We start from the raw sequence: 15,452 nt of genomic DNA on the forward strand, positions 1-15,452 counted from the left end.
GCATATGTTGGATCACCTGATTGGCTGATGTTCGCTAATTCCCCCCCAGGTCTCATCACAGGCCCGGCTGACACCCCTTATGCAAACGGCTGCTTCGAGTTCGATGTGTACTTCCCGCAGGACTACCCAAATTCCCCTCCCCTCGTCAACCTGGAGACCACCGGTGGCCACAGCGTGCGCTTCAACCCGAACCTCTACAACGATGGCAAGGTAAGTGGGGCTGGTGCACCAGCCATGCCAAGTATCACCTCTACCTTCTCTGACTGCTGAACCTCCTCATGCTGACTGATGCTGCTGTCCAACTTCGTTTCCTCAGTTGGTGCCACTGTGCTGCTGGCTAGTGGTGCCGTGGGTGGAGACATGCTTTGCAGTACAGGGTCCCTTTAAAGCTCACCTATTGGGTACATAGATAAGCAGAGGGAGCAGGTCTCTCTCCCATTTGTAACAGTCTGTCAGGGAACATCCATTTTCATAGTTGGAGGAGATGGCCATGGTGGAAAGGCCCACTCGTATCAGGATCATGAATGTACACTGACACGGGCCCCTCTCCCCCTAGGTGTGTTTAAGTATCCTCAACACCTGGCATGGGCGACCCGAGGAGAAGTGGAATCCCCAAACCTCCAGCTTCTTGCAGGTAAGGGGTTTAGCTGATGTCTGCTGACTGGACCTTTGGAGTCAGGGCCATGGGTTCACATCCCCTTTGACCTTCTGAGCTGGCATATAATTGCCTCCAGCTGTTCATCTGCAGCGGGGGCTTGATTTAATTGTATTCGCTTGACAGGAAATACTTATACTTCTAGGACTGGGCTGCAACAAACACATTCTTGTTAGCGCAATAACTCGGAAAGTATTTGACGGATCTTATTCAAAAAATGCACAGGCCTTGAATGAATGATGGAAGGGATCAATTTCAAGATAAATCACACCTAAAGTGAAGCAGTACCTCAAATTCATAGTCAAGAGATGGACAGCCATAGACACTTGATCTTGTCAGCATGATAACTTAAAAACTATCTGTTGGTTCTTTTCCAAACTTGGCACATTTTATGGCTGAAGGTGATTAAGATTAAATTGAAGCATTTGGTATCACCAAAGGGAAAGATGACTGCAGGAAGCGCAATTTGGTCTTATTACTCTACTTTGGATTTTATTACCACTTCACAAAAACGTTATATAGATGCAAATGTATACCTGATGCACTAAAGACAGACCTGAGGACAAATCACCCCCATCCCCAGCAGTTAGTGGCAGTAGAGGACAGAAAGGTAGGCTACAAAAGCAGTCTTGTGAATGCAGCATCATTCATTCATTCACTTATTTCATGGTTGTTTTTGGGTGGTTCTCAAGTAGGGCACAAGATGATTTTCTGAATATTCTAAAATAAAATCAATATTTTTCTGTCACTAGCTCTCAGACTTGGAGAATTTTATTGGTAGCAATATTGGAGAAATGTGAGGAATTTGGCAAAAATTATCTGGAATTTTTATTGTGGACTGAACACCCCCCCTCCAAATGGGCTGATTTAATGATATGAAAAGTTAACTCATGGGAGTTTTACTTGCATAAAAATATTCTGAGGGCACAAGGAGAAATTATTGGTCCAGAAAGATGACCAGTCAGATTGCAGAGGAGGTGGGCCCAAGCGACTAGAGGAGGCAAGACCAAACAATCAGATGTCTTGGTCCTGCTTCCTGTAGTTGTTTGGACCCAGATCCTCTACAATCTGATTGGTTATCTCTCTCAACCATTCGTTTTTCCTTCTGCCCTGAGAACATTTTAGTGCAAGTATAACTCCCACAAGCAAAAAATTACCCAAGCGTACTGTAGGGGGACTAGAGTGAGAACTAGTAGGGTGTATCATTGTTACTTTTTGTCACCCTCTTTGTCATTAGTTTTGCATGCTCATCTTAACTAGTCTTAAAATTGCTATTTTTATATATAAATCATTTTATATATAAATGAATTAATATAAATAATTTAAATTACATTTTAAGACATGGACATTAACCCTCTGGGGACGAGTGCATCGTCAGCGATGCCGCGTATTTTTTGCGTATTTCAATTCAAATCTTGCTGAAATCTTTATGTAGAATCATGGAAAAAAAATGCTGACTAGATCCGTAATCTGTCTTGTTTTCAAAACGTTTATTGTCGGAAGTAGTAGTTGTCAGAAGTTTTTAAAGTAGGTTAAATAGGCAAAAAAGTAAACCATGTCACCTTACTTTGTTTTACCTGCATCGGGGGGGGCGTGTAGTGCCGCCCTCACCTGAAGATCGCTATTCGCACTATAAATAGCTGCATTACCGTATATTCAAATTGTATTCACATGGTAATTTCATGAACAACGCAGCAGTGAAACGCGATCCAGATACATCCCCACCAGCACCATAAAAGGGGGGGGTGTGGCCAGGTGTGAATGGCTCATGCATACAGATGAGAGATCCTGCGTATTCAATGGAAGGAGACCAGAAATAGTGATGTGAGTTAGGTTTTTCTTATTTATTGATCCAACTGAATGTTGCAACTACACCATTTAGTCATCTTCATGTAACCAAGACTTTAGCGATCAGATATCTGGGATCAAAACAAACTGGTACCATTGCTTTCTATGTACTTTTATAATGTTTCTGCAAGTGTTCCAAACTGCATTTTGCAATGTCAATACTTTGATGTTAAGTTTGTAATTTAACATAAATCTGACATATTTACAATATACATTAAAATTAAGATGAGTGTAATGCCAAAACAAATACAGTAAAATTTCGGATTGCGAGTAACTTGGTTTGCGAGTGTTTTGCAAGACAAGCAAAATTTTAAAATAAATTTTAACTTGGGAAAAACGAGAGGTCCTGCGATACGAGTATTACATATATGTTTTGTTTGCCGAGTGTAACGTAATCACAACTGAGCCGATGGTTCTTCTCTCTCTCGCTGTGGGATTGTGGGTAATCGTTTCCCATGCTTGGTCCCAGTCAACGTGCCTCACTCGTATAGTCAAAATTTAGTACAAAAGCACCACCCAAATAAGGCCGTAGCAGTGCAAGCAATGAATCTGTTTGACGATGCAATGTCCACATTTCCGCGAAATCGAAAAGGAGGCAAAAGTGGCTGTCATTGGATAGGTTCCTTGTTAAAGTCGCACTAAAAGAAAAAGATTCCAGTGAGGCAACAGTTAGCAGTGATTCCATTAATTATAATGAAAGTCGTCCTACAAAATAACCATCCTCCTCTCTCGTCTCCCTCACACCATCCACGATTTTTTTCAAAGGAGTGCTTTGGATTACGTCACTAAGGGGGGACATGATCCAGGTATATAAGATTCTAACAGGTCTGGATGCTGTTCAGCCAAATGGCAATTTCAATATTAGTTTAAATACTAGCACTTGTGGCCATAAGTGGAAATTAGCAGGAGAACATTTTAAAACGAATTTGAGGAAGCACTTCTTTACACAGCGTATAGTTAGACTATGGAATAGTCTTCCTGTTAGTGTAGTACAACCTAAACCCTGGGTTCCTTTAAATCAGAGCTAGATAAGATTTTAACAACTCTGAGCTATTAGTTAAGTTCTCCCCAAACAAGCTTGATGGGTCAAATGGCCTCCTCTCATTTGTAAATTTATGTTCTTTCCATTTGATCCATTCATTAATCCTAAAAATTGTAGAGGTTGAGGGGTATGGGAGAAGTAAGGGTTTGAGGGGGGGGGAGCTGTCCAGGGGCACATTGCTGACTTTCTCAGAGTACCCTTATTAGGTGAGTACGGTCACACACCCAGACTGTTTCTAGTCCCCTGTGGCAGTCCATGTTCCAACCGGTGTCTGCTGGGTGAAGATGCCCAGTCTGGGGAGTAGCACTTCCAGTGAGGAGTGATGCAGCTTGGTAGATGGAAGGTTCTTCTACCACGTGCCAGTCAACATGAAGCCAGCCTCCTCACCCAGAGTATTGTGTATACAGCCTGGGATCTGTCAGCCAGTCCTCTGAAAGTCGACCCCCTCGGTCATGTGTCCAGGTGCTGGTGTCCGTACAGTCGCTGATCCTGGTGGCGGAGCCCTACTTCAATGAGCCTGGGTATGAGCGGTCGAGGGGCACTCCCAGCGGCACACAGAGTTCCCGCGAGTACGATGGCAACATCCGCCAGGCCACCGTCAAGTGGGCCATGCTGGAGCAGATGAGGAGCCCCTCGCCATGTTTCAAGGAGGTACGTTCCGGTCGAGGCGGGTAGTCGGGGCAGGAGCAGGGTTCTGTGTGTGTGTGTGTGTGTGTGTGTGTGCGCACTTGAATGGCTGTATGAGAGAGAGAGAGAGAGAGAGAGAGAGAGAGAGAGAGAGAGAGAGAGAGAGAGAGAGAGAGAGAGAGAGAGAGAGAGAGAGAGAGAGAGAGAGAGAGAGAGAGAGAGAGAGAGAGAGAGATGTTTGAGTCTACATGTGTTGAGGGGTGGATTTGAAGCCTCCTGCCCCAGTGGTTATTAAACACTCACCTGCATGGGGAATATTAAACAGCTATAGGCCATAAATTCACTGTTTATTAATATCCAGGTAGGTAATAACTTCAGCCCATCCACCCCCGCCTCCCTTCCCATGATAGCGATTTCCTCTTGGCCTTGACGTCAGCTTGTACACGCGCTGCATGGTCATAGCTCAGTGACAAAGTCTGGGTGTACGATGCTCTCCCCATCACCTCCCCACCCCCCACATGAATAATAACCATTACCAAGAGTGGGACTTTTCCATTATTCAATGGGAAATTGCCCTGAGGAGGCAGATAAGGCCCCCAAGCCCACCAGATACTCACCTGACGCCTCATGCTCTGATGGGGGGGGGGACAACAAGTAACTAATGAGTAACGTGAGTGGTTCTGTCGGACCTGCGTGTTCAGGCCAGTTCAGCGTGTCAGCTACTATACTAAGTAAGGACTTGAACCCAAAGCTGACTCAGACGAACCCAGTGAAGGTGACTGATGGTCTTTTCCAGGCCTGGCCTCACTTAACCCCTCATTTGGCCTGAATGTCCATATGCCCCATCTCTATGGCCCTCTAAATAGCCCCGACCCACCTTGGAGGCTGGGATGTGTGATTGTTGTGGGGGCTGATGGTGTGTCGCAGGGCGAACCACAAAACTGAAGGATTCATGGGTGTCAGACTCATGTCTCATCTCCACTGGGCCAGTCCTGCAGCAGCAGTGACTAGGAGGAGGTGAGAGAGAGGACACTCTGTGGACTATGGATCATGGCATAGCAGGGTGAGGGGGATGTCACGCTCCTGTGTGGTGGTATTGGCTGCCCTTGAGGTAATTTTTTGCGTCGGTGTAATGAGGTTCACTCATCAATTTATCCCCCCATGATGGTGGCTCACCCCCCAGTGTCCCTTAGGTGTGGATTACTGATATCTGAATGAGGAAGCCCCCCCACCCCCAATCACAGTGAGTGTGTGTGTGGGAGAGGGGGGGGGGTAGTGGTGGCGGTAGAGAAGCACTTGGCAGCCACTGATGTTTCCATGGTGACAGTGGCAGGGAAATTGATAATGTTCACAGGCCCCCCAACACTGAACCCCTCAGCTCACCCACCCAGCTGTTTAGAGACGTAAGAACAGCTCACTCAGAATGGCCATGGTTTTCTGTGCTTGAGGTGCAATATTCTGGGCTGGTTGCCGCTTACAGGCTGTTTTAGGGGGTGTGGCCTGTTGGTGGCCTGGCACCTGTCACACATCAGCTTCTAGACCATCATTCTCCTGTTTATGCAAATTGGAAAATGAAGTTGGATGTTGCCGTTTAGACCATCTGTTCGGGGGGTGGGCTCACAGATCAGCACATGCTTCTCTTCCAGCTTCCACGGCGGGCATCACACCACTGCCTCAGGGCCACCATGGTGCTGCTTGGCGGACAGGAATCCCGAAGCCTGTAGAGAAACGCTCACTCCCTGGACGGGCCCCGTTTTCATAGATGTGCTCTATGTTAGCTGTTAGCTTAGCAGTTGCCTCTGGAGGGTCACTGACCCTGCGCCTCTCCTCTCACTGTATGCCCTTCCAGTTCTCCCAGGGTTCACTTCTTGGGGTACCAGGCTGCTTCTTCCTGCTTTACCTCTTATAACAGTGCAGATCATCCTTCCTGTCCTTTCTTTCTCTGTGTTCCCATCGGTGCCTTGTGACATTTAGTTTAGGGGCTCAAGTCTCTGTGACTCATGACATTTTGCAAAGGCAGTTCTGGCCCTCAAGATGCTATGACCTGTCCAGTAGAGGTCCCCAGCCCACATGCCACTCTATGACCCATCCTGTAGAAGCTCTCAGCCCTCGTGCCACTGTGACCCATTCGGGGCCGTGTAATTAAGTGTTCGTATTTAAAGGCTGCTCCTGATTATAGGTTTGTGATGGAACTCAATTTTCTTGTCGTCCTCTGTCATTGTTCTGTATTGTAGGCAAGGAATTTTATAGGGTACTGCCTCACAGCCAGACTAACTTCTTATGCTAATATAATAATAATCAGTGTTAGCTGTCATTCTTTTAGCTTGACCCTGAATTGTTCATTATTATTTAGCTGGGGTAAATTAATGAGTAAAGTGCCTGAATTAATTTAAATATTGCTTGAGTTAAACTTTTGAAGATGGACCTTAATAAATATTGCTGTAGCATAATGAACCAGCCCAGAGACAGTGGCTTTGAAGCAGGATGTTGATGGGAGCCTCTAAATCTCAAACCAGCCTCCTGAAGGCTGCTACTAGAGCCCAACTTATGTGGGCTGCCCAACAGCCCATCATTCTGCTGCCGGCATGGTGCCCTCCCACCTAAGGTGGGGGTGCGGGGGGGAATGTCTGTCACCACCCTCCGCCCAGTATTTGAGGGCTAGCCAATAGCATCCACTTCCTGTCAGAAACGGGAACCCGTGAGGTCTCAGGACTAGTGAGGAAACACAAAACTTAAGTCATCAGAGTGTTTGTGAAAGTTTGAGTTACTGATTATGGGGTAGGCATAGGTAGTTCATCCCTGAAAACTCAGCCTGCAGAATACATGCCTGGGAGGGGGATGCTTTGTCCTCTGCAGTATTTGTGATTTTTTTAACTCTGCGTGAAATACTGCTTTTATATGTTCAAGCACGTCCGTGTGTGTTGGGTGTGTGAATAGAGGCCCATGTCTCTCTCTTCCTTCTTGTCCAAGTATTTCCACTGCAAAAAAATTGCTCCAGCCTGGCAGCACAGAAAAGCTGGTCTCCGAATTTAGGACTGTAACGTCATCAAAAGTAGGATAGGCTGCCACATCCAAGCCTTCTACATACCCGGAAAATTCAGTCCATAACCACTGTGTTTTTTTCTAATGTCGTGATGGCAGTAATAACAACTTGCCAGCTTATTAGCGGAATAACATTGCATTGTATTTTTTTTATTCTGTGGAAAACGAAGGATCAATTTGATGGGCAGATTTAATAAATCATAAACGTCTCAGGTTGAATAAATTAAATATTGTGGCGAGTAGCGAAGAGATCATGAGGCGGATAGCGAAGTGCAGTTGTTAGCAGACTCTCTTATTGTGCAATCCTTCAAAAGGGACAGTGTTGAAACAGTGAGCAAGAATAAACTCACACACAGACAAGGAGGCTTTAAGGAGATAAAAGTGGACACAGTAACGACAGTAACATTACAACGAGTAATACTCTGAAAACTTCTTTTCGGCTCAGTAGCGTATTAAAACTTAAAATCGTAAACAAATCAAAATAAATCCAAAAACGGAATACATATGAACGATTGCATTACTCTCACTTCCACCTACGTAACATTTCCGTTCCATTCTTTTTTGAAACTGGTGAAAACACTGACAGATTCTCAAAAGGAATCAAGCAAGAACCAGCTGAGCACCAGCACTAGCTCTGGCTCTGTTGGTGGGAATGAAGCATCTGACCCTGCTGTCTCCCTCACCCAGGTGATTCACAAGCACTTTTACCTGAAGCGGGCGGAGATCATGGCTCAGTGTGAGGAGTGGATCGCTGACATCCAGCAGTACAGCAGCGACAAGAGGGTGGGCCGCACCATGTCCCACCACGCTGCCGCTCTGAAGGTATGCCCTCCCTACACCTCATGGAGCACGCTCAGTGTGTTCTGTTCACCCCTCAGCATTATTAGTGTAGGCAGACACCCAGCGCCCCTCTCCAGGGTCTCTCATCGATGTTTGCATGCAAAGAGTAGCCTTTCCGTCAGTGACGTGCCACTCAAGTAGAGCAACGATGAGGTGCTCATTAAGGTACCCCCCCCCATGCATGCACACCACCTCCATACTGAGACTCTTACAGAAGCTGATGGTCTTGTAATGCACTGGTCCCTCTCTGAAAACCTAAACTGCAGCACAGGGGTGGGGGTGGACAGAACATTAACTCGTCTAATTAGGGAATAATTAGATGTGTTAAACAGCTCTAAGTCATGTCTGCTGGTTCTGGATGAAACACTGCAACCGGCATCTCAGATCTATACAAACGTCCAAACCGAGCCTTGCAGCCGTGCTATACTGCCAAGGCACGCAGCGTTCTCAACTGATGTGTAGCTTGCCTGTGTGTGTGGGGAACAGAAGATTACTGAACCTGAGTGACTGATATGTCTGTCCTTGTGCAGAACTGTTTCATAATAATCTTGGAACACTTAGCTGGCAGGCTGCCAGTTGAGCCCAGAACAGACTTTATTAGTAATTTTGTGGTTCTTAAAGAAAGCTAGGTATGCTTTAATGGAAATGCGGAGCCTGCTTCTTGGTCTGGTCCACGTGTAGCCTATTTCAGTAAAGAACTGAGGCACTGTGATCCGTTAGACTATGTCATGTGGGTTAATTGCATGGCACAGTTTTCTTAAGGTCTCACCTCACACCCGCTGATCCCTTGTGCCTCCTCCACAGAGGCACACGGCCCAGCTCCGTGAGGAACTGCTCAAGCTGCCCTGTCCTGAGGGCCTGGAGCCCGATGGAGAGGAGTTCTCGGATAAGAGCTCCAGCCTCATGACCCGGGAACTGCCTAACCAGGACATGGAGAAGCCAAGCGGCAGCCAGGACGCCCATTGCAGTGACAGCCAGCTCTGAGTTCTGCCCCTCCTCCCAACTCTGACGGCTATCTAATAGACTTGACGGCTTTGAAGCACAAGCCAACATTTTGTCAATATTTGTATGTAAGAATCTAATTATGTAATAGCCTAAAATAGAGGGAAAAAAAAACAAAACCAAGGTGAAACTGCTTAAAGGAAAATTGCAATCCCTGAAACTATGCTATGCCCTTAAGGAAGTTCCGACAACACAAATGACCTTTTATTTACCTGTAAAGGAGTGTCAACTTTTTTGTGCTTTTATTTTTCAATTGTGAAATAACCACTGATTGGTATGTTATTAAACTTGTTTATGTATACATTGAGAGGAAATGACAGAATCTATAAGGGAAGTACCTTTAGATAAGAATGTTTACTGAATGTTCATTTTCATTCTGACTGTTAGCGCAGGACAGTAACCAAGAAGATATTGATAATTCTTTAAGAAAGACAAACTTTAGAAGAAAACCACACGTTCACTTTCTTCGATTTGAAATATTCTGGTTGCCCATTTACCTTGCTTACTTGATTTCTACAGGATCCTGTAAACTTCAATAAAGGCTTAAATGGACATTCTTTACCGCTGTTTACTTGTCACACGTTTGCAACCCAGATTACGCATGTTGAAATTCATACTGATGCCCCCCCGCATTGTTTTTTTTATTTGCTGGGATATGTGGGATTTGGGGTGTTTGGGTGGGGTAGGGGGCTTTACTTGCACTTTCTCGGGGCTCCATGGATTTACTCCAAACAGCTGACGACTCGCAAGAAGATCTCTATCTAGGATTTTCTGTTTTGGAGCAAAGAGGCGATCAGACATTACACAAGATTGTTAAAAACGCACATTGCAGGCTGGACATTTCAATACTAATCAATGAGTGTGTGTTGTGCTTAGACTGTGTGAGAAGTAGGGGTTTTATTTATTTATTTATTTATTTTGGTACACTTGGACACACATTAGTCTTCTGTGGAGAAGCGCCTACAGCAATGGCGCAGACTGTGCAATCTGAATAGGCGTTTAGAAATGCTTTTCTCCTTCCTCTGGTTTGTTATAATCCCTGCACATGTGTAAGAGTGTAATCAAATATATTTTATTAAATGGATGCTTTTCATAATACAGTCCTCAGGAAGTGGTATTCCGTTTCTTTTTACGTGTGTGTGTGTGAGTGTGATCATGGTACACATGGACACATGACGGGAACAAGTTTCATGTCTACAGGAGACATTTAAAATGGCTCTGGACTCATTTCTTTCAGACTGGGCAGATGGTTGACTTAAGCTGCCCATAGTTAAAAAGGAGTCATTTATGAATACCAGCAGTGCATTTATCCTTCTCTCAGACCTATGATGATTAGCATATTTGTGTCAACACCTACACCCCAGTATAATGGTCTGCATGTGATAAAAGGATAGGCCCCTCCAATGTGCAGGTAATGTCTCAACAGTGGAGGATCCTGGCAAGGGCAAGATGGGCAATTGCCTAGGGTGGCATCTTCAGATGGGGCACCGACCCCCCACAGTTGTCAACTTTCACCACTGAGTCAATATTTTAGGCAATCTTATAGACATGGCAAATGTAGCCCAAGCGTTTGTTGGGGTTCTCTATTTCTCCGAAAACTCGCAGCCAATCGGATGCTGGTTTACTCCTCTGCCAACCAATTCAGTCGAGTCTGGGGTTTAAAGTTAAGCTTTAAGCATCATTTATCCCACTCTGTGTACACAGCCTCATAAGAAAGGTCAAGCGAGCTGTGCCACTGAGCACTGCTCAACTCCTGCCTTTGCTAGACCATGATGTTCAGTGACCTACTCTTAAAGATATAGTAAAGCTGTATTGAAATCGGAACCATGGCAAGTGATCATGTATATACAGTACCGTAATTTCTTACAAATGCTGATCACACCACGGAGAATCCGCTTTAATTATATTTCCAATAAGTGTACCCTCGCAGCATAAGTTCATACTTGTTAGATTTCAATGTGAAACCTATTGCACATTATGCTGGGCATGTTTTTATACAGCTGGCTTAAATTCTAAAATTATGTATTGTGATGCCATGGTGCTTGATCACTGTTCAGGGCCCACCACTCTCAGGCCATTCCCGGTTTGGTTGGCGCATGCGTAGAGAACAAAGAAACATTTTTTATGTTTCATGAGTTTTCAAAGTGTAGTTTACCTATTTTACGTGTTTGGGAAAAAAAACCTACACATATATTTTGGCACGATCTATGTTTCATAATTGTCAATCTGTTATAAATCTCAATCCCAATATATTAATTTAAATTCTTTATTTGAAAATGATTTGTGCATAAAAATTCACACCACAAAATCGCAAATTGTATATTTATAGATTTCAGCATTGTCTACAATAAATGATTAATATCGTGCTTAGACATTTATTGATCACTCTGAAGCATTCTGGATATTAATTTAGTTCTAGATGGTATAATGATTTAGAAACATCCATCCATCCATTTTCCAAACTGCTTATCCTACTGGGTTGTGGGGGGTCTGGAGCCTATCCCGGAAGCAATGGGCACAAGGCAGGGAACAACCCAGGATGGGGGGCCAGCCCATCGCAGGGCACACTCACACACCATTCACACACATATGCACACCTACGGGCAATTTAGCAACTGCAATTAGCCTCAGCATGTTTTTGGACTGTGGGGGGAAACCGGAGTACCCGGAGGAAACCCCACAACGACATGGGGAGAACATGCAAACTCCACACGCATGTGACCCAGGCGGAGACTCGAACCCGGGTCCCAGAGGTGTGAGGCAACAGTGCTAACCACTGCACCACCATGCCGCCCCCTGATTTGGAAACATCTACCACATTATTCATTCTGGATACATGAAATACATTTACATCAGGATTAAAATAGTACTGAAGTAATATTGTTACATGTATGGAATTCCATATTGCTCAAAATGAAATAAATATATCTATAAATAAGTAAATTAATAAATATTTCAATAATTGTGCCCTTTTGCTTTTAAAATAAATAATTATTCCAATAATCAATTAAATGTGTCCTTTTATTTTTAAATAATAAAAGTATTACTTTATATGATAACGTAAATAATTCAAATTATATTTCTCATTATACAACAGTTCCATCCATCCATTTTCTGAAACTGCTTGTTCTATACAGGGTCATTGGGTGTCTGGAGCCTATGGGCACAAGGCGTGGAAGAACCCAGAATGGTGCCCCCACCCATCACAGGGCACATTCATAAACGCATGCATGCCTATGGCCAATGTGGCAACTCCTGTTAACCTCAGCAGGGTTTTGGACTGTGGGGGCGAAACTAGAGTACCCTCCACAACGACACATACAGAACATGCAGACTCCACCCACATAGAACCTTGGCCAAGGCTTGAACGCTGGTCCCAGGGGTGTGAGGCAACAGTGCTAACCATTGCATCACCATACCACCGCTCTATACAATACTATAGAGACAATACTAATATATATATATTAGTATATACTATCAGAGTATAACCGCCTTGGACACTTCACATCAGGTGTATCCCTCTGCTTTATAGATGTATTTAAAAACCAATACATAAGCCTCATTTCCACCAACATGGCACCAGTGCTGGGCTGATTCTCGATTGGTGTCTTTTGAGACGTGCTTAAAAAAACTTAGGTGGAAGTGAGTGTAAAGTAAAGATTTATATGTATTCCGTTTTGTTGGATTTATTTTGATCTGTTTCGGATTTTTAAGAAAGACAAACGTTTTAGAAGAAAACAACACGTTTTATATACAAGTTTTATATATTTGCATGAATGGGTTTTTAGTCGCTCCTGGACAATTAATACACAGCCAACTGATATCTGAATTAAAGTATGAATCACTTCAGCTTTTTATTTATTGAAACATGCACCCCATGCTGAAATTAAATATATATGACTATGACTGAATAATTATACTTTAATATAGGCACGTCCAATGGAGGGGGGCTAGGATGCCTGAGTGCCTGCCCCTTAAAATGTCTCTGCACAGCACAGCTTTAAATATATTTAAGATTCTGACTACAGCTGTCATTACTATTATTGCCATAATCATTGCAGGAATGTAGGCCAACTGGAGGGATTAAAAATTGTAAGTATTAACAGGTTATAAATAAACGGATGTCTTCTGTATGTTTTCTTTTGATTTAAAAGGCAGGTTGATTGTCAACTGGCACTAATCATAAAGGGCACAAGTCATTTTATGTAAATAAAAAAAAAGAAAACTAGAATGGAATCATGTATGTTAGCATAATGAATAGGCATATTTCTAGGCCTGTATTTCACAGTGAGACTAAGGTTATCCTCTCTGCTTCTCTTTTATCCTTTACCCATGTCACTCAGCATGATAACATCTCAGGACACATGTCCACATTTTTCTGCTGTCAGTCATTCCGCCAAAACACCATTTGCAGTTTTGCAAAATAGAGGGGAAATAACTTCCTAATTTCCTAAAGGTTAAAGCAAGTACTACTTGTTACTAAGTACTACTACTACTGATATTATTATTATTATTATTATCCATCCATCCATTTCCCAAACCACTTATCCTTCTGGGTCGCGGGTAGTCCGGAGGCTATCCCGGAAGCTATGGGAAGCTATGTTCCCTGCACGAGGCAGGGAACAACCCAGGAGGGGGTGGCAGCCCGGTGGGACAGAGTACACACAAGAACCGGGCACACACGTGTGGCAATAGGGAAATGCAACCATTAACATTAACCATTAACAACAATACAACAAGGGTTATATACAGTTACACGCGGGGAAGCTGGGACATGCGCCCTGTCAGTGTCTTGCGTCCACAAAATAAAAAGATTCACCGTTTGGGACTTCATGGGCTCCAAACTCAGTAAGAATAACAGTGCGGTAGTTAAACTCAGAATGCCCAGGGGAGAGAAGGGAGGAGGAAAGAATCTGGCTGCAGATCCACTGAAAACACATCCACTGATAGACAGGAAATCCACTGTGGGCCCAGAAATGATGTCATCATACATCCACTGAGAGCTGTGGAAAAAACAGGGGGGTGGGGCAGTCCAAAACAGCAGCTTACTAATATGTGTTTTTTCAAAACTACGGAAAAAGTCAGTTAAAGCTGCTCACAGCAACTACAAAGTTTCAGTTTCTCCGATAATAGGCTATAATAATTTATCAACGTTTAAAGACGAAATATAGTTTTGATTCCGCTACTGCTGTTGCTGAAATTCATTCCTACAGAAAATCCTTAAATTCTGTGCAGTCTCAGGAGGAAGATAACTTCTCGTTGGATCCTCTGCCTGAAACATGGAGCAAATCTCCGGCTCCCAAGAAAGAGAAATCTGATCATTCATAATAACATCGTCTCAAAGCAATCAACACTTATTAACTACTGCAAGATAACACTGAAAAGCTGGTGAGAGCTAATACACTGAAGATATAACCTATTTTAAAAACTATAGACTTTGTCTCCGGAGAAATAAAAAACATCAAAGCACGAGTTAATGATGTTGATTCCAGGCTTACATCTGAGGGAAAGCGGGTGGATACGTGCGAAGCTCGTACTGCAGAACGATACTCTAATTTGCGACTGTTGGGCTTAGCCGAAACAGAAAATGATGAGGCTGGAGCCGAAATGTTTTATACCCGTGGCTTGAATTTTCCAGAGGGAAAGAACAAACTTTCTGACACCGTTGGTGCAGTTCACAGGATGGGGGAAAGGAAGCGTGATAAAGCGAAACCTCGTGTTGTTATCGTGCAGTTCTTCACATATTCTAAGACAAAGGCAGATAAGGGGTCCAAAGTTCTGAAACAAAAGAACTTGCCTTTTACAGAGGATCTCACTCCAGGCGACAGAGAAAAGAGACGACTCCTTTGGCCAGCAGCCAAGGAAACACGAGCTGCGGGGAAGGCGGAATCCTGCCACCTGTGAGATAAACCTCACTCTTAATGCATTTCTTTCAGTTTTTGGGACAGTTCAAGGCTGTCCGCCGCTGTATAGCCAGTTAAAATGTGTTTTACATTTGTCCATAGGTTAAAGGTTTACCTACTAATTCTTGTATAGCCTTTACCTCTCAGTTCGCTGTTACAAGGTTGCCATGTTGGCGGCGGAGTATTGCTTCACATTAAGGTTCTCATTACTATTTATTAATACCGATTTTCACTGTAATATCCATTAATGTCTTTATCTTTTATTTCTGTTAATGTCAGGGGCTTAAGACATTCTTTGAAGAGCAAAGCAGTTTTTTGTTTATTAGAAGATTCAGCAGTGATTTTTTTTGGACATTGTAGATGTCCTACATCCACATTTTAGACATGGAGCTCAAAAGAATTTTATAGGCAGTCTCAAACTGATTATTGACTTGTTTCTCAAAGTATTACTACAAATGACATGCAGATAGATTTACAATCTTGCCTTGTTTTT

At 43.7% G+C, this 15,452-nt stretch overlaps 1 protein-coding gene across 1 annotated transcript in view; it reads left to right on the plus strand.

Annotated features, from left to right (window-relative positions):
• Positions 1-10,159, plus strand: part of birc6 (baculoviral IAP repeat containing 6) — a 76,591-nt gene extending 66,432 nt beyond the window's left edge. The window contains exons 70-74 of the mRNA XM_049006843.1: positions 51-210; positions 557-634; positions 4,008-4,196; positions 7,902-8,036; positions 8,859-10,159. Coding sequence (XP_048862800.1) covers positions 51-210; positions 557-634; positions 4,008-4,196; positions 7,902-8,036; positions 8,859-9,038 — 742 coding nt within the window. The 3' untranslated portion in view covers positions 9,039-10,159. The remainder of the gene's footprint in view (positions 1-50; positions 211-556; positions 635-4,007; positions 4,197-7,901; positions 8,037-8,858) is intronic.
• Positions 10,160-15,452: the final 5,293 nt, after the last annotated feature.

The sequence above is a fragment of the Brienomyrus brachyistius genome, chromosome 3 (genome assembly GCF_023856365.1).
Source record: "Brienomyrus brachyistius isolate T26 chromosome 3, BBRACH_0.4, whole genome shotgun sequence".
NCBI classification, from domain to species: domain Eukaryota; kingdom Metazoa; phylum Chordata; class Actinopteri; order Osteoglossiformes; family Mormyridae; genus Brienomyrus; species Brienomyrus brachyistius.